The 25,432-nt window shown below is 40.9% G+C and overlaps 4 protein-coding genes across 9 annotated transcripts; 2 read left to right on the forward strand and 2 right to left on the reverse strand.

Moving 5' to 3' along the window:
- Positions 1–85: 85 nt before the first annotated feature.
- Positions 86–4,389, reverse strand: c9h5orf34 (chromosome 9 C5orf34 homolog). Its single transcript, XM_037259706.1, has 12 exons — positions 4,314–4,389; positions 2,713–2,937; positions 2,527–2,616; positions 2,093–2,449; positions 1,742–2,001; positions 1,568–1,663; positions 1,118–1,244; positions 921–1,012; positions 778–841; positions 598–701; positions 460–506; positions 86–340 (listed from the first exon to the last, which is right to left on the reverse strand). Exons 2-12 carry the CDS (start codon positions 2,917–2,919, stop codon positions 168–170), a joined length of 1,617 nt encoding a protein of 538 aa, XP_037115601.1. The 5' UTR covers positions 2,920–2,937; positions 4,314–4,389; the 3' UTR covers positions 86–167.
- A 429-nt stretch (positions 4,390–4,818) lies between these two features.
- Positions 4,819–11,067, forward strand: rnf34a (ring finger protein 34a). Of its 3 annotated transcripts, XM_037259707.1 has the most exons (8): positions 4,819–4,967; positions 5,350–5,568; positions 7,154–7,549; positions 8,346–8,408; positions 8,509–8,710; positions 8,815–8,844; positions 8,997–9,038; positions 9,589–11,067. In XM_037259707.1, exons 1-8 carry the CDS (start codon positions 4,962–4,964, stop codon positions 9,774–9,776), a joined length of 1,146 nt encoding a protein of 381 aa, XP_037115602.1. In that variant the 5' UTR covers positions 4,819–4,961; the 3' UTR covers positions 9,777–11,067. The 3 variants fall into 3 exon arrangements, with proteins under 3 accessions (XP_037115602.1, XP_037115604.1, XP_037115605.1); XM_037259709.1 differs by lacking the exon at positions 8,997–9,038; XM_037259710.1 differs by lacking the exon at positions 8,346–8,408.
- A 105-nt stretch (positions 11,068–11,172) lies between these two features.
- kdm2ba (lysine (K)-specific demethylase 2Ba) lies at positions 11,173–19,790 on the reverse strand. 4 transcript variants are annotated; one of them, XM_037259704.1, is made up of 10 exons: positions 19,653–19,790; positions 16,270–16,494; positions 15,947–16,090; positions 15,220–15,306; positions 14,677–15,009; positions 13,763–14,571; positions 13,364–13,527; positions 13,122–13,283; positions 12,726–12,944; positions 11,173–12,330 (listed from the first exon to the last, which is right to left on the reverse strand). In XM_037259704.1, the coding sequence occupies exons 1-10, from the start codon at positions 19,704–19,706 to the stop codon at positions 12,149–12,151; spliced, it is 2,379 nt and encodes a 792-aa protein (XP_037115599.1). In that variant the 5' UTR covers positions 19,707–19,790; the 3' UTR covers positions 11,173–12,148. The 4 variants fall into 4 exon arrangements, with proteins under 4 accessions (XP_037115599.1, XP_037115600.1, XP_037115597.1 ...); XM_037259705.1 differs by having other exon boundaries at positions 14,731–15,018; XM_037259702.1 differs by having other exon boundaries at positions 14,677–15,018.
- Positions 19,791–21,596: 1,806 nt separating this feature from the next.
- On the forward strand, positions 21,597–24,612 carry LOC119127344 (calcium release-activated calcium channel protein 1-like). Its single transcript, XM_037259226.1, has 2 exons — positions 21,597–21,912; positions 22,992–24,612. The coding sequence occupies exons 1-2, from the start codon at positions 21,799–21,801 to the stop codon at positions 23,538–23,540; spliced, it is 663 nt and encodes a 220-aa protein (XP_037115121.1). The 5' UTR covers positions 21,597–21,798; the 3' UTR covers positions 23,541–24,612.
- Positions 24,613–25,432: the final 820 nt, after the last annotated feature.

Genomic DNA, 25,432 nt, shown 5'->3' on the forward strand with positions numbered 1-25,432 from the left:
ATATGATTTCAATAAAACCCCTGTCTGCAAAATATGGGTGCCTTGTAAATGGCAGATACATCCAAAAACACATAATTCTGGTGTGTAGAGTGAGTAATTTATTTATTTGAGTCATGCAAAAAAAATAATAATAATAATCCCGAGCAATCAAACTGTGCCATACATCTTCAGGTTTGCTTAGCTGCAGTTAAGAAGGCATCAATATCCTGTATGGCTTTGGATGTCCTCTGAAGAGCTTCTGCAATGATTGTTTCACTCACTGTCTCATGAGCAGTTTCAGCCAAACAGTTTTGTGCACATCCTTTCTCCCTTCCCAACAAGTCACTCTTTTCCAAAGGAACTGCGCACGCAATGTTAAAGAAACATTTCACCAAGTTGAAGGCTTTATAGCTGTGCTCACACACCTTATAGTGATATTGATGTACAGTATGTAATTATAATTTAAATGATGAAGGATACAGATGAACCGCTGTATCTTTGCAAGCTCCGCAGCAACCAGATCTAACCTGAGATTAGATTAATAAACAAAATAATTAACTCATGATTCAGGAAATACATCAAGAAAACAATTAAAAAATATATAAATAAAACCCTCACCGGTTTCTGCCACTTCCTATTGTCTCTCCATCATTCTCATGCTGTTCCAGAGGTGAATTGGAGAGGTTTCCATCAACCACTGTTGGTTTAAAGACCACATTTTGCTATAAACAAAGAAAAATGGGTTCAGGCCGTGTACCGTATCTAGCAACCCAAATTCATGTTAAAGTTGACCTAAACCTGTAGCAAGCAGCTGGGTGTAGGCAGCCTCCGTTTTCTGACCTCATTGTATATGACGAGAAGTCTACAAAAACAATAATGAGACAATAGATGAGATGTACGTGGACAAAAGTGAACAGGTTTACTGGACTCTTGCATCTTACCTGCTTGCAAAACTAACAACAAAGCAAATCGAGTACAACTGTCCAGGTGTATCGGGTGGAAGGCCATCCACGTGGTATGTTATTTCTTTAACCTGTGATAATGACATGTAAATCACTGTAGGTTTAAGCATTCCAGGAAGGGATCCCATAAAAGTGAATAATGGAATTTGAGATGGATAAAAAGATGAAAGGCTGACTTTTGCCTCCACTGATGTGAACTCAGGCTTATAATGAATAAAGTACAAGTTGAGGACCCCTTTAGATCGGATGACAGACCCATCCCCGGGAGAAACTTCAATGACTGGGACCTCTTGTTCCAGTATCCTACAGAAAAGACATTTGAACAGTTGTCATAGCTGATATGTTGTTTGGGAAGTCCTCATATAAATAAAATTACAATTCAAAAGTTGTGTTTCCGCACCGATAATACAGTGTGTTGATGATTCGCCCTGAAAACTATCACTGACAGAGGGTCATTAGTGGCCAGCATTCATAAGTTAAATTTCTGAGACTAATTCATATGAGAAAAGAAACTCTGATTGTTCGTTATTGTTAGTCAACTACAATTTAAAGACCTTGATAAAAATGAAGTTGAGAATACCATCATATCTGCATTTCATACACGTTAACAATGATTTTTTGCACACCTGTACGTCACCCCTTGGTGCCACATCACTTTCACCATTTCTGTTGGAAAGTCCTGATTTGCTTGTTTGTTTGATAGCGGGTCTCGAAACTTCCAGCTTTCAAGAAAAAGAATAGATGTCAAACAGTTACCGACAAATCGTGGTATGCAAAGTTCAAGTGATCTTTGCATGAACCTGTGGAAGTGAGGAGATGGGCAGATGAGAGGCAGGGCTCCAGGGAGGAGAAACTGCCTCGCTGCAACACCTGAGTCTGGTGTATTGAGAATTTGGTCAGCCTTTGAATGTTCGGTTTGCTCTTCTCTATCATCATCATTGTTGGAGACACGAGTTGTCCAGTGACGGCGCGCTAAGGAAAGAGGGTAGCACCAATGTGGTGCGACTGCATGACAGGAGTGATGCTGGATGACTGTGATGGACTGGTACTTCTCTTCTGGCTGAAAAGATAAGCCCAGCATACGTGGTCAATGTTCCCCCGCAATATCACAAAGTGCGCACTGACATTGAGCCTTCAACATTAAGCCTTACCTTAGTGTAATCAATGATCATTTGAGGAGAACATGACCTTTTCCCTCCCTCCCGTTGAACCTCTTGCATGTCATCTGTGGTTCGATGCAGGCAATCCACAGTCGAATGTGTCAAGCTGCTTCCCAGCTGCTGATAAACATCTGGGATGGTTTCAGGGGTTCTGTTTAAATCTTCTTCTTGTTGTTGTTGGCTGAACCTGCATGGATACTCCACAAAGAACTCTTGACCCGAGGGTGACAGCGTCAGAAGAGTGTGTTTGTCCTCTGATTTGATAATTGTCTCCCCTCCAGGTAAAAACTCTGCCTCACAGAAGGACCACCCTGGCCATCGCACTACCAGATTCTGGCTAAACAAAAGCTGTGAGCAAAATAGGTGTTGTATTGGATTCATAGGATACTATATACTGTATTAAAAGACACATAAGCAACTGGTACCTGTTTGTTATCAGGAGTGGTGAGTCCCTCTGGCAAATATGGTCGACTGGCATACTTATTCCTGAATGCTAGTGCAGCTATTATCAACTCCTGAAATGAGAATGATAGTTTTAATCACCAATACACTATTCATTAGTTGACGTTTTGAAAATGGGATAGTTTTTTTTTTTTTTTTTTTTACTGTACTTTATAAGCGCTAGTGGCGAAGCGCGTTCTCTGTCGAACTCTCCCGGAAGTTTGAAGCGGATGTTCAGAGGAGACTGAACCTCTCACCAGCATGAACTCGGTGGCACACGGCGAAAGCAGTAACTGTGCCCCGTTTTCATAGCGAATATCCACAGACTCATCCTCATACACAATCATCGAACTCACGAGGGAGCCGCCGGCTTCCATCGTTACCGTCTACCGACAGTTCACCGTAGTGTTGGCTCGTGAGTGAACGATTCGTTCAAAAAGAACGGATCTTTTCAGTGAACGAGAGTGAACGAATCACTTCCTAAAGTGATTCGTTCTTTTTTTCCTTTCATATATAACTTCAACCAGTAGATGTCAGTAATGCCCATTGAAGCTGGTGCTACCTCGCCGTAAAACAAAACGAAGAAGAAAATCAGCCAATCAGCAGCGCCAGCGAGCGTTAGATGGAGGAGGGACTTTACGAGTCAGTGACGTAACTTCCCGTTCACGAACGAGTCGTGAATTGCATTTCCCGTTCACCAACGAACGAATCTGTGAGTGAACGAGTCACTCAGTGAGTGAATCACTCACTGAGTGAATCACTCACTGAGTGAGAGTGAATCACTCACTGAGTGAATCACTCACTGAGTGAATCGCATTTCCGGTTCACCTCGAGAACAGATCAGTGAGGGAACGAATCCTGGCTTTCCCGTTCGCGAACGAGTCAATGAGTGAACTGCCTTCCTGTGCATCAACGGATCAGTCATTGGACGTGTTGCGTCTCCTGGCGTGAACTATGTAAACCAGAATGTAGATTTACGATTTACTTATAGTAGGTTTTAAATAACATGTATTCATGTATATGCCTAAATATTGTTATCCAATATATCGACTGCAGTTTCACATTAGATTGCTGGTTCGAGATGAACTTGAATTATTATTATTATTATTTTAATAAACATTTAAGTTATAACTTGTCTGGTGTTTTACTCCGTTTTTATATTCGCCAATCAAAACATAAAAATCTGATATTTGGTTAACTGCTTTATATGACAATATGTATATGTGTTTTATGTTGTTATATGAGTTGGTGTCCCCAAAATTAACAAATGTCGGCATAACGGTTTTTTTTTTTTCAACCTTTTATTCAAACACAAACACATTCGATATATAATAACACCAACTACAAGCCAACAAAAAAAAAATTAAAACATCAATGTCGGCATAAAGTGTGTCGGCTGGCAATGGGATAGCGGCAATGCTGTCTGTCACTCACTCGTGAATCTTCGCGAACGACCAATCAGCAGCGATAGACGGACACACTTTTCGAAGGAAAGCAAAATCACCAATATAAACAAGTTGTGTAAGTGTTGTATTACAGAAAGAAATGTGTTAATTACCCGAGCCAATTATTATTATATATAATAATTGTGTGGTTGTATTGTTTGATGTGTATGGGTTGTTTCCACGGGATGTTGTAAAATAAACAAAACGGATCAGTCTGTGGGGGGGGCGGAGGAGGGACGATTCGTTGAACGATTTGTTTGAACGAATCTTTTGAGTGAACTGATTCTAAAGATTCAGGTCACCTAAAAGAACTGGAATTCACATCACTAGTTCACCGTCGTTGAAGCGGTGGCGCGCGCGAAAACTCAAACAAGAGTAACTGAGTGACGTCATCAGAAATGGACGCTCACGTTTATTTATTTATTTATTTATTTATTTATTTAAACTCGAGTGTACCAGATTTATGAAATTAGATTTGGGTTTAAGGTTTTTCACTTGAAAAAAGTAACTCAAAACTGAAAAGCATTTGTTGGTCTTGAATTTTGAAAAATATAACAGTGTATATGAAATAAAAATGATTATATGAAACGTTTTAAGGTTGAAAATAATATTGATTCGCTTTGGTAATTATTTTGAATAAATTATTTCTTTTTATTTCCATCTATGTTTTGACATTTGAGGTCTTTCAAGATTTTTATTTGCACCATCAGCGACTTTCTTTACTCGACTCTTAGCTGAGAATGGATGGATAAAAATGATCATTTCAAGCTCACCAGTTGGTGGCGGCAAAGAATCGTTTTGCGTCACATCATAACAAAAAAAGAAGAAGAATCCGTGACGTTGGCTCTTTGCCTCTTAATCGCACGTCACACCAAGACACCGCTGTTGAATAGTTCAGCAGTTTACCCAGCCGTCCACCTTGCAATGTATACGTTGTCAACCTGCCCATTCTCAGCAAACACACCGGAATTGCAATGAAGGTGCCTTTCCATTTAATTCTCGTTTGATTCTCAGCTTCGTTTCATGCTTAGAAGTTTGCTAGTATCCAGCTAACATTAGCGATGTAACCCGAGATTCAACATTATCCTGAGGTTATCCTGTGCGAATGTAGTGTTGGTTACAGGATGATTATCTTGTCAGTGACACTACAGGGTGTATTCTCACTGTCAGAAACGTCCCGTTTCTTATCTAAATATTTAATTGCTGTTGCTTTGCTTGTCAGGCTAAGCTTGTAAGGCTAACTGCATCATCTTTTCCTCTTTGAGGAGACATGATTTATTTCTATATTCACAGACACGCATTGTTTCGTCGTTGAGAAAATAAACGAAAGTTCAACTGATGGTGATTGCTTTCAAATATTAGGCAGGGGCTTCGTCCGTGTGGGCTTCATGCTGTGGTCTGCTGAATGAAGTTATGGGTACTGGAGCCGTCAGAGGTCATCAGTCAGGCTTTGGAGCGGGTGCTGGACGATTCAGGTTCGCCCCCAGTGCGGGGTACTCCACATACCCTCCCACTAGTTCAGCAAGTCCGAGCCTTGTGTGCAAGTCCTGTGGTCTGGCGTTCTCAGTCTTCAGGAGGAAGGTAGGTGCTTGATTCAGGTGCTTCTGGTGCAAACTCATTGCTTGTTTATTCATTGTCTGGTTGTGAAGTTCAAAGCACACATTATCTGTACATTGGCCATAGAACAGAATTTAACGCCTCAGACTGGATCAAATAGCTGGATCATGTCTTTTTTCCCGTTTAAATTTTTCGGGATGGATATTGATTTTGCAAAACTTTGATGTTCCTTTGATATGCAACTCCATTTTAATTTTTTTCTGAAGCAAATGGCTGATCCTTAGAGATATGTGATGGAAATTGGTACAATAACCAATTTTTGCATCTTTATTTTTCAGAATCGTTTTTCGGCTTGGAAGTTTGTTAGAATAAACAAGAATGCTCATAGTTGTGTAAGTGAAGGAATTTAAAGGAACATTCTAGTGAGTGGAACATTGGCACTTACATAATGTGTTTATGTAAAAGTATTGGTTGGTTAGACATGTTCTGTTGTCACCTAGTGTATCAAATAGTGATTAATTGCCACCAAAATTCATATGCACAATTCCTGCTCTGTAATGTTTAATTCAACCAGTGAAAATTTTAAAGCGTTATGCGAAAGATTCTGGATGTACTTATGTAGATTAGGTCAAATGAAACCCTTTGATTTCATCTTAGTATCCAACAACTTATGACTCATTCATCTTAAAAAAAAAGCCTCTCGGAACACAATGTGTTTACGTGACTTGGTGTGACTTATGAAACAAAACGGACGTAACAGCACGTAATGGTACTTAGCCGCACAGTTCTTTATGAAACAAAACGGACGTAACAGCACGTTCTAAGTACAGATGTCAACCTAGACTTTGAGGTTGGTTGTTCAGTTATTTTTGACTTTATTCACAATAATTTTCAATGGACAAATTGTGATCAGTGCCTCCTGTGACTCCAACCAAGATATGAAGGGAGGGGACATGGCCGTATTCTGTAGGTGTCTTTCAAGGCATTAGTTATTATTTCTTAAAAAATGATATGGATGGATAAAATAGAAAATGCAAACTGTTTTCATTAAAAAAAAAAAACCACACACAAAAAAAAACTGAGCTTGTTTTGAAAAATGGATGGTCTTTTAAAGCCTTCGGTGTCAATAAATCATTATGCTTGCAATTCCTCGTGTTTCCTTTTGAGCTGGAGGTTAAATCAGCTGAAGTCCATTTCATGTATGTACATTCGAAAGCAGTATTTGTTTTGATTGGAAGTACAGTGTGGTCCCAGCTGATTCCTGAGACAGATGCTGAAACATGTCCCGTCCCCTTCACCCACTCATGTTCATGTATGGCAGAGGGTCTCCTTCTGTCAAGACCTCGAGCTTGTCTCACTTTTAGTGCCAGTGGAATCCCAATCCATGCATGGATTACTTTTTGATCTTTGTCACTTTAACAAGAAATCTTGCAACCTGCTGTTTCTGTGCAAGGCCTTGAGCAGATGCTCTGCTTCTGAGGGGCTCATTAAATATCACTTTCATTTTAGTTTCTAGTTTTTGGTCCAGTCTTTCTATGCAGCATCGTGTAAATGCCTCACATTGCTAATTTTCAGTACCTTTGTCCTCTGCTCTGTTTCCCCCCCTCAGCACATTTGCAGCGACTGCAAGAAGAGCTTCTGCTCTCTGTGTTCCGTTCCTCTGGAGAATGTACGCATATGTCTCGTATGCCATTTGCTGAAGGCAACAGCCTTCCGTCGGCCAGGGCTCATGCGGCTAAGGGTCAGGGAGCTGCGACAGTACTTGTTGCTCCACAATGTCCCCACCGACACTTGCAGGGAAAAAGTAGACCTGGTGGATCTGGTGCTCTGTCATCAAGGCAGTGAGGAGGAGGAAGAAGAAGAGGAGCCTGACACAAGTAGTCTCCACTCACGTTCCATGTATACTCCACCACCTTCGAGCACGCAGTCTGCCTCAGAGCTGTCCCAACTCGCTGCCTCTCAAGAGGAACCTCTTAGCAGGAGTGATAGTTCTGACAGCAACCAGGTCAGTGCATGAATCCCTTTTTTAACTTCCACCTTTGACGACTGGGAGATAAAGGCTCCATTGGGAACTATTCACTCATTTTCTATTCCCAAATCTGTGTAGGCAATCTATAGAAATCTATCGTATCAAATGGCATATATCGTGCACAATATTGAGACCAGCATGTGATTCTGAACACAGCTACAGCCTCTGTGAATGCCCGCCACACACCGAGCAACGTGACAGAACGCACTCAATAGAACAGTTGTGAACCAATTACACTCTCTGCTGCACATTTACTGATGCACTGCAACAGAAAAAATGTGAACCCCAGTGTTTGTTTTGGAAAACAGGCTACCAACACAGTGCTGTGTCATTTCCAGCGCCTTACAACAAGCAACTAATAAATGAGGGAGAGTGTGTAGTTATACTTGGCAGTGGTCAATGAATGGGTCTTTTTGATATGATTGTCCCATTCATTGACTCATTCATGCATTTGGTAGCAGAGACTCTCCACGCTTCGCTTTGTAGCCACAGGCATGGATGAAATTATAAGTTAATTAATACTCTAGTTGTATAATAATATAAGTAGAGTTAAATACAAAGCATACTGTACACTTATGGTATGGTTTGTCAGCAGCTGACTGAATCTGGATTTTTTTTTTATCTAGAAATGTATGCCTTTCCGTAGAAGCCTTTCTGTTGAAGAATGCAAGGTGACATTGTATTCAAGGCAAATTGCCCTGCCTAAAGAGTGACAAATCCAGCTGGTCCTTCTGCACATAGTGATGAGGAATGTCATCTTGTTTTGATGCAGGACATTGGTGATGCCACATCAGTGTCACTTCTCAACTTGGACCCCAGTGAACACTCACCTGAGGTGATGCGACTGTTGATCTTGCATGTCTAGTTACGTGCAGTTCCAGGTTTCTGAACAGAAGGGTTATTATTTTTTGACTCGAGCAATTGTGCTGCTTTAGACAAGCCCTCCGAAACGGCGTCTGCTGCGGGCGTCACTCTCGGACATCTCCAGCGTGAGTGACATCGAGGACCTCTCTGTCAGGCAGTTGAAGGGGATCCTGGCCAGGAACTTTGTCAACTATTCAGGGTGCTGTGAGAAATGGGAATTGGTGGAGCGGGTCAGCAGACTCTACAGAGAGACGGAGGAGAACAGGAAATCATGTGGGTATTGATTCAGTGGTTACGCACAACATGGACATAATGCATGCATATGTCTGTTTTATTGAGCCAATGTTAGATATCTGTGACTATTTCTTCCTTTGCAGTGGAAAATGTGAGCTGTGCTACAACCAAAGGTATGCACTTGTGTGTGTTGTCTTTTATATTCACCTCCAGGTTTTAACCACACATACTGTGTTGTATTGTTCAAACCTGTACACCTGCTCCAGGTGTTTTGTTTTTTTAATGCCGCTCAAAGATTTCTAACTTTAATTCTTCCACACTAAAGTGGTGCCCTTTCCCCCTCCTCTCTGCAATGGGGCCATTGGAGGTAAGGGAGTCTTCTTCTTGTGCTCAGTCATCTTGTAACAGCATAAATTGTGTTCATCATCATTACCAAACCCTCGGTTGTGTATTCTCACATCACCCCTTCTTGTGAAATTCGTGCATGTAGTTCTAATTTAATGTGGCAGTCTCTTATCTACTTGGGTTACGGTTTGCATTTTGCTTTTATCCCCACAAGAAGAAAAAATAAAATGTTTAAATCGTTTTCTTCATGATGGTCCAGCCACATTAGTGAAACCTAAAAGTCATATTGTTAGCTTTTGCAAAGCTTATTATTTAATGTCCGGTACATCCTATATCGCTGTACAGTTGTTATAGAAAGCAGAGGCTTTCAACTCCCAACTGCATTCTTCAACATAGCCAGTAGAGGGCAATTCCACGACTGTAATCTCACCATTGTAATGTGTTCTTTTCCAATTTGTTTCCACCCACCAAATTACCCCCCCCCCCCCCCCAACTTTTAATTAAACAAGACAAATAAAACATTCTAACATTTTTCCTTTTGTTCTTTCTTTTTTTTTTTTTTTTTCTTTTAGATGGGGAGAAGAACCCGCTGATGTTCCTCGACGAGAACCTGTGCAGGATATGCATGGACGCCGCTATCGACTGCGTTCTGCTCGAGTGCGGCCACATGGTGACTTGCACCAAGTGCGGCAAGAGGATGAACGAGTGCCCCATCTGCAGGCAGTACGTCGTGAGGGCTGTCCACGTCTTCAAGTCCTAATGCAACATCAACACTTCAGCTTAGACTCAGACGGTACCTTAAATAAACCATGCAGATCACATCCTCTCAATCACCAATTGTGCATGTTTCAAGTTTGTATTGGCCCATTTTCACATGATTTGGAAATAAGGTTTTGCTTTTCCAGCAAGAATCATTCCTGATGTCAACATATCTCCCGTATCTCTGTGCTACTACATAAAGATTGTTAACAATGGGTGCACGCCACTCTCACTCAGTTTTGCCTATCTAGTGTAGCCAGTCTTGTGTAGACAGAGCACCTCCTTACACAACTGCTGCAAGTGACTTTGTAACTTAGTAATACCAAGGATGCCCATCTTGACAGGACGGTACGCAAATGGTGCCAAATCACAAGTGAGACTCACCCATTAAATTCTTTCACACTTAGTGAGGGAATTTATGGCTATTTAGCCGCTAATGTGCCCACTCATCAGTTTATGAGCAGCGGAGGGGACTGAGATGGGATGTTTGGCAATTCTTTAAATCTTTGTCGTGTAGCTCCCTCACCAGATGTCAGTTGAATAAGATGATGAGAAATCAGTCAATGTTGGTGACTGACAATGAGGATTTGTTTTTCAATTGGTCCAGCCAGTGGTCTAGTACACACTTTAATTAAAATGCGTAAGTTTGAGATTCTAACAATGTCTGTCATAACAGCAATAGTTGGTCTTCACCGTCTCAACACTTGAGACAAATCGGTGCTAGTCATCTTACCATTTTCACTATTTTTTAGTCAAACTGTGGATGTAACTGAATGTTCACTTTGGTGTTTACTGTCTTAAGTGAAATAAAGTCTTATTTTTTTATTTTCTTAAGTAGAATTAATCAACTATTCAGTGATGAGCTATGTACGTGTCAATGAATATAAGTGTATAAAAATGACTTGCTAGTGTACATTTGCATAAATGCGTGTGAGATGCATATTGGTTTAACTTGTGTAAAGTAAGTACAATATTTTAAATGTCCCTTGGATTGGAACTTGTTCATCAAGCAAGGTCAATCTGGTTTGTCCCTCAGTGTTATCATTCCTACTTCTTTTCCTCAATTGTTTAACCATCATTTTCTCCCTATGCTGCTCAGTTGCATCATTTCCATTTCTGAACCTTACCTGCACAAAAGTCAAGATTGCTGCTGTTAGTGTGAAGACTAGGCTTTCCTTTCATGAACTGCATCAGAGCCAGACTTTTTTTTTTTTTTCGTTAGAGGGGCAAGTATTGCCTGAAAAGTTTTGTTTTTGGGACTATTGAATGTTTTATTTTAATAAAGTTTTATTTAAAAAAAAAAAAAAGTTACCTTTATCATGTGCTAATGATGGGGAGGTGGCATGAGTTATAAATGTATACTACAAATAGAAATCCTATGGTATATAATAGACAACTTGATGGTACAAATGGAAGTCTTTTTAATGCATATTAGCACTGAGCTTTTGAATTTACAAATATAAACATCACATTCACCTGAGGTGATAGCAGGTTAATCACAGCACAATACATCCCAAAATACTGTACACACACAACACCGACTGCATGGAGTTATTTACACAGGTAATGCAGATAAATTGATCATTTGAACTGGTGTGCACGACCAGATAGGTAGCTTTCATTGCATCCGTGAAATCAGTGCTAAATGTCAGCTTCCTCCTACTGGCTTGACCGTTAAACCAGATCAACTACTTTCGTATAAAATATTTGCAAGTGTCATTTGACCTAGCTGGGTCCGATAGCTATGCCAAAGACTAGTTGCTAAGCACACAAATAAATACAAACTATAGTAAAAATAAATAAATGCTTAAATGTCAGGGTACCCCGTAAACCACAACACTCAAACTGTTAAAAAAAAAAAGACTTGTGAAGCGTGACATTTGTTAACTCCATTATTGAAATACATCCTAGATGTCCTGGAACTATACCATAACGTAATGTTTTGTTTTTAAGTATATACGGTGCATGTTATGTTACAAGTGATTTATATATGTCCCCATGTCAAATAAATTTTTGGGCCAGAGTACGACGAAAAGGCTGGCTTGACATAGGTTGCCTTCCTCAGAAAATGAGCGCCCAAGCAAGAGTGGACATATAGTAAACTTGCGTTTGTATAAAAATACTGCTTTCAAATATTTAAGGAAGAAAATCAAAACAACTGAACAGTCAGTTACAAGCACATTTTTTTTATATATAGAAATACAATCTCAACACAAATGCATGCTAGTTCTTTCCGTCTTGCACTGGTCCATCTCAATCTTGTTGATTCCTCTAATTGTGACATAATTTCAGAGATCTACTGCAGGCCAAGTATAAAAAGAAAAACGTGCCAATAAGTGCAAATTGTCATTCGATCCATTTGATTATTGCGAACTAGCTGGTCTTCTGCAGCAGTTTATCCTCCTTCAGTCTAAACGGGACGCTCACGGACATTTCGGCGATGAACCTCTCGCAGCCCACCTTGGTCACCTGCTTGCAGAAGCGAAGGTCAATCTGGCAGATGCTTCCACAACGCTTGAAAAAGTTCAGGGAATGATCTGTGACCCGGTTACAAACTAGACGGGGAAGAAAGTAAGCTAATGAGTGAATTTGTATTCAGGAAAGCCAAAACAAAGCTCTTTGACTGGTCAATTTGTACTAATCTTGATGAATGAACCCAAGTATTTTTACACCTTGTAGTGAAAGAGCATTACATTTATTCCCTGTTACTGTAATTTATCTATGTTGCATAAATAAATTATCAATAGTTTTCTACAGTATGTGCAATGACATACTGGTTGGTGTGTATTCTAAATGGGATGATTCTTCCTAACAAAATGGCCCTAATTAAAGGTCTATTGCCAGGCCTTCCTGTTATAAACATGGCAATATTCACTTCATTGTACAGCTCCATCCGACTGAACCTTAATTCAACGACCAAGATGTGTGGTCCCTTGGCTGCCGTCCTTACCTGACAGGTTGATTTCTGTGAGTGAGTCTCGAGTGGTGGTCCCGGCTGCTGTCAGCAGGTTGACTGACTGGTCGTTGACGTGGTTACAGTAGCTCAGGTCCAGCCGGGAAAGCTGAGGCATCTGGCGAATGATGAGGCGGAGAGATGCATCGGTGATATCCAGGCCTGCCAGACGCAGATCCTCCACGTTCCGCAATTTGCAGCGGTTATCTAGCTGACCTGCACACACAACACACATTAATTCAGCCCTACTTGGGTGCTTCAGTTACAAGTTAGCACAGGTCAAAGTTTGTTTTACAGAAACGTAGAATTGCTTTTCATTCAATTATAACAATCAAATTAGATACTAGAAAGCACAACTGATACCAAGTCATTTTTGCCCACTTAAAAAGTCACCTGGCCTGTTGTCTGTGGGAGGTGAGAGGAGATCCCTCATCTGTGCGTCCTTGAGCCCCTCCACCCACTGGACGTCCAGTGTTCGGAGTAGTGGGCAGCTGGAGGTGCAGAGCGCAGATACAGCAGCCCACGAACACCCGGATAACTTCAACACCCGCAGACCTGACAAGACACAGTAGCACATTAGCGCACTGAGGCAAAGGCGCATCTTGACATAACAGCATTGCCCGCTGATACAGTACCTGGCAATCTGTTAATTAGCCAGCTTAATTGTTTCTTGGAAATGTTGGTCCAGCTGAGATCCAGGGAGAGTGGCTGTCGCCGAATGATCCCGCTGAGCATGAGTGGCGTGATGGACGTGCAGCGGTTCAGATCGATCTTTGTCCACAGCCTTTTATCGCAGCACCTGGATACGAGAGCCAGACAGTTGGGTTTGCTATGTGTTTTGGATCCTGTGCATGTGCTAGTCCCCCCCCCCCCCCCCAACACTGAGCACATATATTTGCTTACAAATAACTGGTTTTGGTGTGCGTGTGTGTGTGTGTTAAACATCTTGGCTAAGTAAACTGGTTAAATTAGAACAGATAAAGCAAGGGTTTAAGTGTACTTGACTGCAAGTTGAGCTATATGTTAACATTTACCATCTGTTCCATGTCTTGGACACTCTCATGCAACAGCAGAGCTCCTGATGTGTGAGGTTGTTGAATATGGTCATCCAGACCTCACGCTGGAGGACATGCATTTTGCCATCTTTCAGAGGCAGTCTATCAGGAGGTGGGCTTATTGGCGGGGGCCGGATAACGTGGCGTTCCATTTGGACACACTTGGGTGGCGAGCGCGGAGGCACCGGTCGGGTGGTCGGCGTGCTCCGGTTGAAGCCCAGCGGCGTGATCTGACTCGGGTAGAAGTGGCGCAGTTCCCAGGGGGTGCCATTCATCTCCTTGGTCTTAAGGTGGGACCTCTGCTCGCCGAGGTCATTGCTATTCCGGAACAACCTCTTGGGTTCTTCATTTTCAGACTCCGGCTCCACCTTCAGAGGCTGGCGGTTCTCATTGGCCAGGCAGTCTTCGGTCTTCTGAATTTCCTGGTTTAGTGCTTTGCTCAGTTCTCTGCTCAACTCCCTGTTGGGTAAACGCCTTTTGCGCCGAGCTTTGGGACGAGGGCCTTTTTCCTGGGTCTCGCTCCCGCCTTCGCTGCTTGGGCCGGCTTGTGGAGAGCTGCAGTGGGAGTGGTCACTGTCCACAGTGGGCAATTTGAGGGAAGAATTCAAAAGATCATTTTTATAGTCTCTGTCATCTGTCAAGTCCTCAGCACCGCCCAAACGCCCATTTCGCTCTACAAAACCCCGGAAAAGTTCCCTTCCATCTTCGTCGTCGTCCTCAAACGCATCTTCTTCTTCCATCTTAATTTGCTGCAGGATTTTTGAGAAACAAGGGTCTTCTGACCTCTCCTACAAGAAAAAGAACATTACATTTGAAATCTATCTGCCACTAAATTACAACATGAGCACAATGAAACAGTGATACATTACTGTAATGTTTTTGTTGGCACTTACACTGGCAAGGCCCAACATTCCCTGTATCGGAAGTAGGGACTCTCTGACACCAACCTTCATCCTTCCTCTGAAATCATCTTCCTCCTCTTCATCAAAGAGCTTCCTCTTCTTCCTCAGCTTATCCTCGAGTCGAGGGCGGGGAACGCTGTTCAGGGACAACAGGGGCGGCTGCCGGTGTAGAGGCTCCTCAGGTCGATGCCTGGGTGTCTCCTCTCTGTCGGGTCTTCTCTTGAGTGAAGACGACATGTCCCCCTCCTCCTTCATAGGTTTCTGTTCCCTCAGCAGAGAGCCAGGGAGGTTGGAGGCGTACTTGAACCCTGGACCCCTTTTTTGCTTTAATACCAAAAGGGGCGAAATGTGCGAGACAACTTTATACCTTTAGCCTATTGGTCCTCATACATTCAAGAGTCATAAATATTCAACAGTATTTAAAGAAAGGCATCTGATTAACATCTATGAACATATACAAAGCAACTGCTCTTTATGATTGTGTAACTATTTTTCATCAAACTTAAGGCCTTCTCCCAGCATCTCTGTACTCACTTTTCCACTCTTTCCAGCATGGTTGCACTTAGGGCATTCCCAGCAATTTGGGAGCTCGTCGTTCACCACGCCAGAGGCATCGCTCACCTAATAGGTCAGCGAGAAAAACCGCAACGTTAAAACGACAATAGTTTTAATAGTGTCCGGCTGCAGTTTGACACGAGGATCACAAAGGAAGTGAAAGTGAGTGTGGTGTGAGTCTGTTTAGTAGTTAAACCTCAACTATACGCTAAAGTGCAGAGTTTGACCCTGAAGATTTTGTAAAAAGAAAGCAAGTGTTACACTTGGAAACAATCGACAATGATGCACAACACCAAACTGTTGAAAAAAAACAAGTCAGCACTCTTTCTTAACCTGGTTTGGGCAAGGACATGCTGTCAATAAAATTTGTGTTCACTGTTTAATGACTAATCGTGTTTTGGTTGCTTGACATACTTTTGCCTTGATGTCCCTAAATACTGTGCTGCAACATTTTCACAGGCCATTTCAACATTGTGACAAACTGCGATACAGGTTTCTCTTGGGTGTCGAAACATGCGACGATGCCAAACTCACAAGACATCAAATAGGAACATGTTGATGTTCAAGCACCGTCAGTCAAAACCACTGAGTCACTCCTGTGAGTTTATGATGACCTGGCATTCTTGGCATGAGACTCAACTCATGAATCACCGGATGAGTGATCTGACTGGGTGGGAGTGTGCGTTCACAGGCTGCTACTCCGTACCTTGAGGCAGTTGGGATGGACAATTTCATTGCAGATAGAACATTCCATTAACATGAAATTGAATTTGTCTTCCTCTTCCTCCAGTGTATCCTCTTTGCCAGCCTCCTTACAGACCACGCATACTGCTGTGTGGGGCAAAACAGGCTGCAATTGGGAAACAAACCAGAAATAAATTATTGAAATGAAGACTGATTTGTCATTCAGATATTTTGTATGTCTTTCATGTCTTATTTTCCCAAAGTTCTTTGTGACTTATTAATGGAGGCGCATGATGCTTCAAAATAAAGGGAACTTCCAATGAAAAAATCCAACAGCTGACTCACTGCTATGCACTGTCTCATAATGCAGGACTGTTTCATGCGGCCTGGACCACCAAACTTCTTCATGTCCTTGCAAAAATGACACTCTCCACACTCTGTTCGCATGCACGCCTCGCACTTTCGGCAACGTGTTCTTCTCCGTCTGGCTCCCGACGAGCTACGACTGGATGGTAGTTTAACAGCCGAAGGTGTTGCCATCTTGGGCTTCGGACGATTGGCTGCACGCTGCTGCAAAAATGACAAACAATGTGGGATTATAAATACCACATTTTGATTGAACATTAAAATTAAAACCACACAATACTATTGTTGGCGCTATTCAGGATTTTTACTTGGAAATGAGTCAACACAGGAGCCTGCCATTATACTCTCAGCAGGATGAATTACATACGGATTGAGTGACTCAGCAAAACAAATAAGAGTAAAAAAAAAAAAAAAAAAAGGGCACAGCTGTAACTAAAACATGTGACAGACATCATTTAGTCAAATATCATTGCCATGTGGATTTCTATCATCTCTTTTAATACCTCCCTGGTTGCTATGGAAAGATGGTAAATCAATGGGGGGAAAAAAAAGACAAATCACGGGCCATTACATAGACTCCTTTTCCAACGGGAGACGTTACCTAGGCAACACGCTTGCCTTTCTGCTGGTGGATATGATTCTTAAGGACTGCAGGGGATGCATGAAAAATGATATTGCAGAGATTTATGTTTCATGTGGTGCATTCAATTGTCATACCTTATTATTACTCTTATGAATGTAATTATAGCTCTTTGAAATGAGTGACATTTAAAAGCCTGGGAAAGCATCTTGTCATCTATACAACTGTCCTTTACTGATCACCATCCCACAGCCAATCTTATTACAGGGGTCACAAATTATTTTTGTCAGAGGGATGGAATTTTAGCAGACAGTCAACTTGGGGGCCAGTCCCTCAAATAAAAATGAAAATCAAATATTGCAGTCTCATTATTATAGGATGTTTGTTGTTTTTTTCCAATTCATTACAAAACTGAAGGCATTTCTAGCCTTCATAGTCTCTGTCGTTGCTGTTTTTAGTTGCTTTAGTGTATTTCCTCTTTGATCCTCATAATTACGGAATCAAGTCACGGGCTGGATTGGACAGTTTCAACCGGCTCAATTCACCCCACAAGCTACCAGTTGATCTAGTGGGGGGGGAAAAAAGAGACGTTAAACTGCTTCAGCAGGTTATCCCTGGATGGGCCTTTTCAAAGTGTTATCCATGGACAAAAATGAGCCACTGAGAAACTGGCGTGAAGCCAAAAGGTGTCTCATCAGCTGACTGTCAAGACATTCCTGGTTAAAGACAACCAAGCATTGTGTTTAGCAATTTAAAACAAGCGCAAAGCCACGTCAGTTGACTGTAACAAAGGTGTTAAACCAGGGCAATTACGCTGCCCTGATTATTAAGTGAAAATATGTTACTCTATGTTTAACAAAAACTATGTACACCTGATAAAACAAGCCCTCCCACAACACAGCTAACTTTTCTTGCGATATATTTGTTTTTACACACTTATAGTAATTGTATTTTTGCGTTTATTAATGAGGGTGAAATCAGTGGGTGTGGTGTGCACTGGGTTTGGGTTAGGGTCGTAAATTGTATTCAAATATAAAAACGCTTCAGTATGTTTAAACGTATTATCAGAATCGGCATTAAACCTGCAAAAATCTCAGATGACCGAACACCTTTTAATGAATGGACGACGCTTTAGAAAGGTTGTGCACGTTTCCACATTTCAGCTGATTTGTTGGATCATAATTGACGAGGTTGAAGATTCTGATCCTTAAAGCAGGAATCCAGCTATCTTTACAAAAGTTCAGCAGTAGTATGCTATACATTATTTCACCTATTTGCTGTATAATGGTACAGTAAAGAGGTGCTGTAAAGGAGCAGAGTGAAATTTGCTTCATACAAATATTGCAAAACTTACCTGACTACGCTTGGAAAAAAAAAAAAAATGACTGTGCCCCTTACTGAGTTGAGCATCCGTGCTTAATGTCAATCTACAACAACAAAATGTGAACTAGTTTTTCTTAGACCAAAGACTTTATGATGTGGATACGATGTAACGGCATTTCTACTGTCAACCACTAAAAGTCCGATCAGACTGATGGCGTTATGCTGTGGACATTGATTTCAAATCTGATTATTACTCTGATACGTTAAGATACAATAACTAGTTCGTTTTAGCAAACGCATATTTGAGGATTTGTACATTGCCCTCCACATTAATAACATTTCTAGAACGACTGTCTTTTTGTACTCACAGAGCACTTTGAAGTTGTTCCCACCACTCGCATGAGTAGATAATAGTTTATAAATCGGTTCAAGTCTGGATTGATTCAATAGTGTATATTTCAAATAGAAGAGTGACGTGCACGCTGTTTGTTTATGTCAAACCACAGCAACGTGTAGGATGGAATCCGGATGTAAGCATACCCATCCCTGCCATTAGGGCGCACGATGCATTTTGTAATCTACAAAAACTCATTTCGATCAGTAAACGCACGTCACCTGCTTAAAGGTTGAGGAAGTTGGAAAGTCAAATAAAAGCCTTGCTTACATACTTTGTCACGTTTTTAGAACAGGTTTATGCCCTCACACGACAGTACATTTGTAGCGGTAACACCTCAACAGCCTTATGCCATCCAGTCTAAAAAAGGGCTTCTGCGTTACAACGTGTTCGGGAAGCCAAGGGGTCACTTGGTTCTATTTGGACCAGTGTTCTTCATGCAACAGAAGGAGACACACTTCATTGTTCCCTCTCCCCATCCCCCTTCCATGGCCCCTGCTTTGAGAACATTTGGCCTGGAGCCTTCTTAAAGGCAGTGTAACTTAAGGAAGTGGGTGAAATGTACGGTTTTGCAGGAGGAAAACGCGGCAAGCATTTTTTTTTAAAGAAAAGCTACAGATACGGAGCAGCGAGCAGTTGTAATTCCAGTGACATGTGAGTCGAAATGTCACCACCGTGTGAAACTTGTGGTTGCGTTCAGAGGTGGACAGTACAAAATGGGTCAGTTGTGGTAGCAGATCAGGGTGACCAGAGAGGACAGTGTTTTGACGCTCGGAGTTTAAAGCTTGAGCAACAGAACGGGTTCGTTGTGCTCGAATTACTCAAAGTAAATGTTGGCTTTTGGATATACGAATAAATCTCATCCCTGAATAAAGGTTTCGAGCACATGTTTGTCCTTTCAATTCGCCAGGACAGCGAGGTAAAGCTTAGGGTACAACAGTGTGCTCAGGTAATTGGGAGAAAACCAGCTCTAAACAATACTCTTTTAATCTAATGCTTAAATTTACATTTAAATCACATAGATACGTGTTAAGGACACACTGGAATTAAGAAATCAGATCTGACCTGTTCGGACTCTGAATCATATTCCTCATCGTCTCCACTCAATGACAAGGCCATGGCTCCGCGCTCATCGTTGGTGAAAAGCAGAAAAATCCAACATGGCTGAACAAGACTCGAGAGAACACAGCGCACTCCCCCAGCCCCTCCTCCTTCCTATCACACCGACAAGCAGCCAGCTGGCAGAGTGCACAACGTTGAGTTCAATGTATCCAAAAGACGTGGGAAATAGTAATGCTCTTTCGCTCTTTACAAGTCCACCCTCGAATTTAAAAAATAAAATGAAAAATAAATTGAAAATTACCACGGCTTACGTAACAAAATCACACGTGTTGCATGGGTGTCTATTTTTTGTTGAAATATAATTATAAACCAAACTATCTTGCTAGCAATTCTGAAATAACCCCGCGACTACAAATGGTAAATTTCGTTACCGAGGATTAATGAATGTAGCATTAAAGCACCCGGAAATTAGGATAAATCATTAACAAAAGACACTTAATCGTAAACACGTCAGTTTGTAGTTTTGATGTGCTGTCATTTGTTCAACCGCCGCCCTTGACGACTCACTGATCAGTGATCCGTCACTGATCTGCCCACGGGCACCAGGTAGCACCCAGAGGACATGAGTAGCCAACGGGAGTGTTCTATAAATAGTTCACCATTGATGGTAGCCTATGTGATTACCTAGGAATGTTCATTTGATCATTTGAAAATGTAAACATCGGCAAATACTTATAAAAATGAAGTATTGCATAATATTCATCTATATCCAAACGACTCAGTCATGAAAATCTCCACAACATGTTTTCATCAAATAAAGTGTCTAAATTCTTGATGACATTTTTTAGATCATTTGTATATAAATAGGTTTCCTGATGATTAAACTCTTCAGGTCACCATCATCTTCCAAAACGTCAAGGATTGACAGAAAAAGTTTCCTGTTGATTTTAAGCAATATCTGAAACAAGGTAGCCAAGGTTGAGGTCAAAACATTTTCCTTTGGGAGCTTGTCCAGCCAGATTATAGGCTAATCTTCAAAGTCTCAGGAATGCCCATGAACTATTTTGAAGTATATCTGGCCCAAGATTCAGCTGAGGTCAAAACAATCACTCTGTTTGTCATTTTCTGAGCTAAATCTTCAAGTTGTCATTTCTGTTCATCAGAGTAAAACAAAGATAAAGTATCAAAGGTGCATGTTTTATCCAAGATGAGAGATCAGTGCTTCTTTTGGTGATCTTAAATGTGAACCCAGACTCTTTCAACTGTGAGGTAGACCTGTGGACCACTATGATGTTTTATAATAAGATTGCAGAGTGTAACATAATTCCGTGTGTTTGGCGATCTCAATAAAGAGTCTTTCAAAATTATAGTTGCTTTTTTTCAGAAGGAATACAGATGTCTTCATCATCTTTTTACGAGAAAACAGAAGATCGGGAACTTGGAAGAGGAATAATGTAATTGTGAAATCTTAGCATCTGTTGTTTTCAATGTTTACATCATCCTAACATTTTAATTTAATGTGAGGATTATATGTTCGATTTTCATTAGAAGTACTTAAAAAATAAAATGCGTTCTAATAAACGCTGTATCAAAAATTGTGCCTGAAGATAGATAACATTGATTTCTACTGTCTATGACAGGCATTACAGTATGTTTATTGTGTTATTGAAGGTTTGCAGATACGGTATTTTGGTCACTAAATTCAAAGCAAATGTATCAAATGCAAAGAACACTTATCAACATGGTTTAAATTTCAACCACAAACTAATTATGAATGTCTCAAAATTAATTCCGCAGTGCCAATCAGATTGAACACTGATTGATTTGCAAATATGTTTTGATCCTGCAGTCACTTTTCAAACATTGCCTTTTATTTTTCATTGTGCGGACGCTAGGGGTCCTTCTTGTCCAGCTCTGCACTGCATTGAATTGTGGGTACAGTAGCTCATGTTTCTGACAGTCAGCTGTTACAGGGAAGTTTTACCATGGTCGGATAGCTCTCTCTCTGTTCCTGTTCCTGTTCTTGCACTCTCTTCTGCGACACTACTCGCTTTGCTTCCGTCTTTTGTGTTACTGCAGCTTTTAACGCACAGGAAAGCCTGCTCGTCAAGTCTAATTCTGATCCAGACTTAAACTTCGGAACTTCGGAATGAGTTTGAACGAACATTCCATGCAGGCTCTCTCATGGAGAAAATTGTACCTGAGTCGGGCCAAGTTGAAAGCTGCCAGCCGCACTTCAGCTCTTTTGTCGGGGTTTGCAATGGTAAGTTTTTTTTATTTTTTTTAAATAGCGTCTTTGCTTCCTGGAAGAGTAACATGGTTCCACTGCACTAAGACAGACGCGCACGGGTGTTTTCAAGGTCTTGTCCCTGTGCAGGCCCGCTCTCCGCCTAAACACGTTTCCACAATGACCTCGTTAGTCTTTGTGTGTATGGACTGTAATTACTAGCAGGAAACAAAACAGGTCACGCAACCTGCATCGTCAAGTAACTTGGTTTCACACATATGCCGGAGTAAATGGACAATAAACAGATGTTAGGTGTAAGCAAAGCATGGCATAAAATGTTAAAAACAGACACAGATGTATGGATAGGGTATTTGGCCGGATTGTGATGCTGAAAGCTGCAAAATTGGTGCTTGTAAACAATGAAATGAGACTTTGTCCCTCCATGAAGTATTATTGCAGCTAAGCACTCTAAAATAATTCATTGTTTTTTTTCATGTTGGCTATTAATGGTATCAATTCAAACACTCCCTTCTCCAGCTTGGTACCAAGCTCTCTGTGGTGTGGACCAGAAACATCAGGATGAAGAGAACATCTGAACTTTGTCCCATTACCCATTTTATTTTCAATACCAATGCTTGAGTCTGAATGTTTTCGTGTCAGCAATTTCTTTCTGGTCTTATCCTTTTTTTTTTTTTTGGACCACGAAAAAACTAGCACACTTTTACTGTAGTACCCTCACACAAAACCAATTTGCTTTTTCACATCATAGTGTCATTACAATCTATACTGGCCGAGTTAAATCGTTTTAAAAAGTTTTGTCTTCAAAACAACATGTATGTTTACAAATACAAGCAATTGAGTTTATTGTATAGTACCTGTCTGGTGTCTTAAATGCTCATCCATTCTCTATTCGCTCAACTTTGCTCATCTAAAATGTGCAAGACTCAGGAAGCTGATTTAGTAGCGTTTTATTTAAAGCACATTGATGCACATCCAAAACTGTTACGGAACTGGTTAATCATAGTCCTGAATGCTATCCGTGAACTGCATTGTGATGATGACGATGATGATGATGATGAATATGATTATGATTTGCTATATGTCAATTTTCCTAGGTTGCCATGGTGGAGGTGCAGCTGGAAAATGACTTTGATTATCCTCCAGGGTTGCTGATAGCCTTTAGTGTGTGCACAACAGTGCTAGTTGCAGTGCACCTTTTTGCACTCATGATTAGCACCTGCATCCTCCCTAATCTCGAGGCAGTCAGCAATGTTCACAACCTCAATTCGGTGAACGAGTCTCCCCATGAGCGCATGCACCGTCACATTGAACTGGCTTGGGCTTTTTCCACTGTCATCGGCACACTTCTCTTCCTCACAGAGGTGATGCTCCTCTGCTGGGTCAAGTTTTTACCCCTGAAGACGAACACGGAAACAAATGACACCACCATTAGTTCTGGCCGAGCTGCAGCCATCGCTTCCACTTCCATCATGGTGCCTTTTGGGTTGGTTTTTATTGTGTTCGCCGTTCACTTTTATCGCACACTCGTCAGTCACAAAACGGACCGGCAGATTCGAGAACTCGAGCAAGTTATTCGGCTGCAGAACCAACTGGACCACAGGATGGAAAATGAGGACTTGAAGGCTGTTGACCATTTTGCTTGATTCATTTGCTTTGCTTACTTGCAATAGCAGGGGACATTCTGCAGTGCTTTTGCTGTGAAATTATTTTTTTGTGGACAGTGCTTATATAGTCCTTTTTATCTTTCGGGCACTGAAGGTTTAATGATTTCCTGTTGACGTTTTCTTGCATATTATTCAGCATGAAAACATGACTCGTGCTGATTTATTTCTCTAGCACCTACCAATGTATGCCAAACTCGTATGGAGGAATTATTATGGTTCAACGTAATCAATGTAGTAATTTTTTTTGATTAAAGGAAATATTGCCAATTTTATATGACCAAAAATTCACAGTTAGAATTTGTTGCCATCTCTGTTAGAAAAGAACGGTTTAAAGCAAATCTCTGAATTCACATAGTTGCATGAAATCGCATATGCACACATATCACCTAACGGACATTCGTGACAAAGTGTTTGCATAATCCTGCTCACGTGCAACAGAAGAAAAAAAAAATACCTGTCATAATGATGCATCTTTTAGTTGACCACACTGGAGCTTTGGGTTTAACTGCATTCAAGATTATTTTGTGTTGAAGTTTATTTGGTGAATGCGTCTTAGTTGATAGTTAACATGCTTTTGCTCGCATGTTGGAAATGTTGATAGTTTACATGCTTTAGCATGCTCACATGTTGGAAATCTTACAAGTATTATTGTCCTGTGGCACATGTTGAATTATGTTAGTGTTTTTCATTTTGTTTTGAATCCCCAAAATATTTTATTGGGGGAGGGTGTGGGGGCCCAAAGCCAATGGATATGCTGAAATGAGACATACGGTACATGCATGCGAGTATGCAGATATAAATACCATTTACTGGGTCATGTGACAATCAAAGAGCCTCTCAGCTCACCTATTGTGCCTTGTTTATAACAGATAACTGCTCTGTTCCATAAGTTGACTTTTGTGGTTTATTTATTCAACTGATGGTATTGTATATACAAAGTATCCATGAACGTGTTTTACTATGTAAGGTGACACTGCAGCATATCCTATGAGCTGTATCAAGGTGGGGTTTGTTGCCAATTTCAAAATAAAACACATTTTATGTTACTTGACCACTTTATACTACCACTAATTCCTTATATGGTGTTAGAATTCAAGAACAGGACTGTGTCTAAGAATCACATCATGCACTGTCCAAACATTAATTATATTCTTGCAGATTATCATGATGACCTTTTGGAGAGGACAAGATCACACGCCTTATGATTTGATGTGAAGGTTCCATACTGTGGTAACACCTTTAGTGCCATAGCAGGTTACCTTTTTTGGACAAGGTTTTGTCAGCCATGTTGGAAAAGAATTGAAGACCTTAGATTTAGTGGGCTGGTCATACAAAAACAACCTTCATGTTTACTTGCTGGTTGATGTGCTGTGTTTTAAACTTAAGATTCTTTCTGTCTTGTGTTTTGAGAAAAGACATGTACGCTGGTCTGTGCTTTAAGTGATCCTGCCAGTGTATATTATGTAACAACTCAGAGAGAGAGAGAGAGAGAGAGAGAGAGAGAGAGAGAGAGAGAGACAGAAAACTAAAGACACTTTGAAGTGCGACAGTAAGTTTAGCCATTTTTTTTCACCTTCATTGCAGAAGACCACATCAAGGGGGACAGTGGCGGTCACATAAACAATTTGTTTAAAAAATCACTGGGTTTTTTGTTTTCATGGTGCATTTTTTGACCCAGCAGTGTTAAAATCTGATCAACACAAATTATTAATTTGGTATCTCACCAACTGACTCAGCATTACACCAATTAATAAGCATAAAAATGCTTTTATTTGTATTATTATTATTAGTATTATATAAGGGTCTGTTGTATTTACATTGCATTCATAATCCATACATAATTTATTTTAGGATATATTCAGTCTACAAAT

The sequence above is a fragment of the Syngnathus acus genome, chromosome 9 (assembly GCF_901709675.1).
Source record: "Syngnathus acus chromosome 9, fSynAcu1.2, whole genome shotgun sequence".
Lineage (NCBI taxonomy): Eukaryota > Metazoa > Chordata > Actinopteri > Syngnathiformes > Syngnathidae > Syngnathus > Syngnathus acus.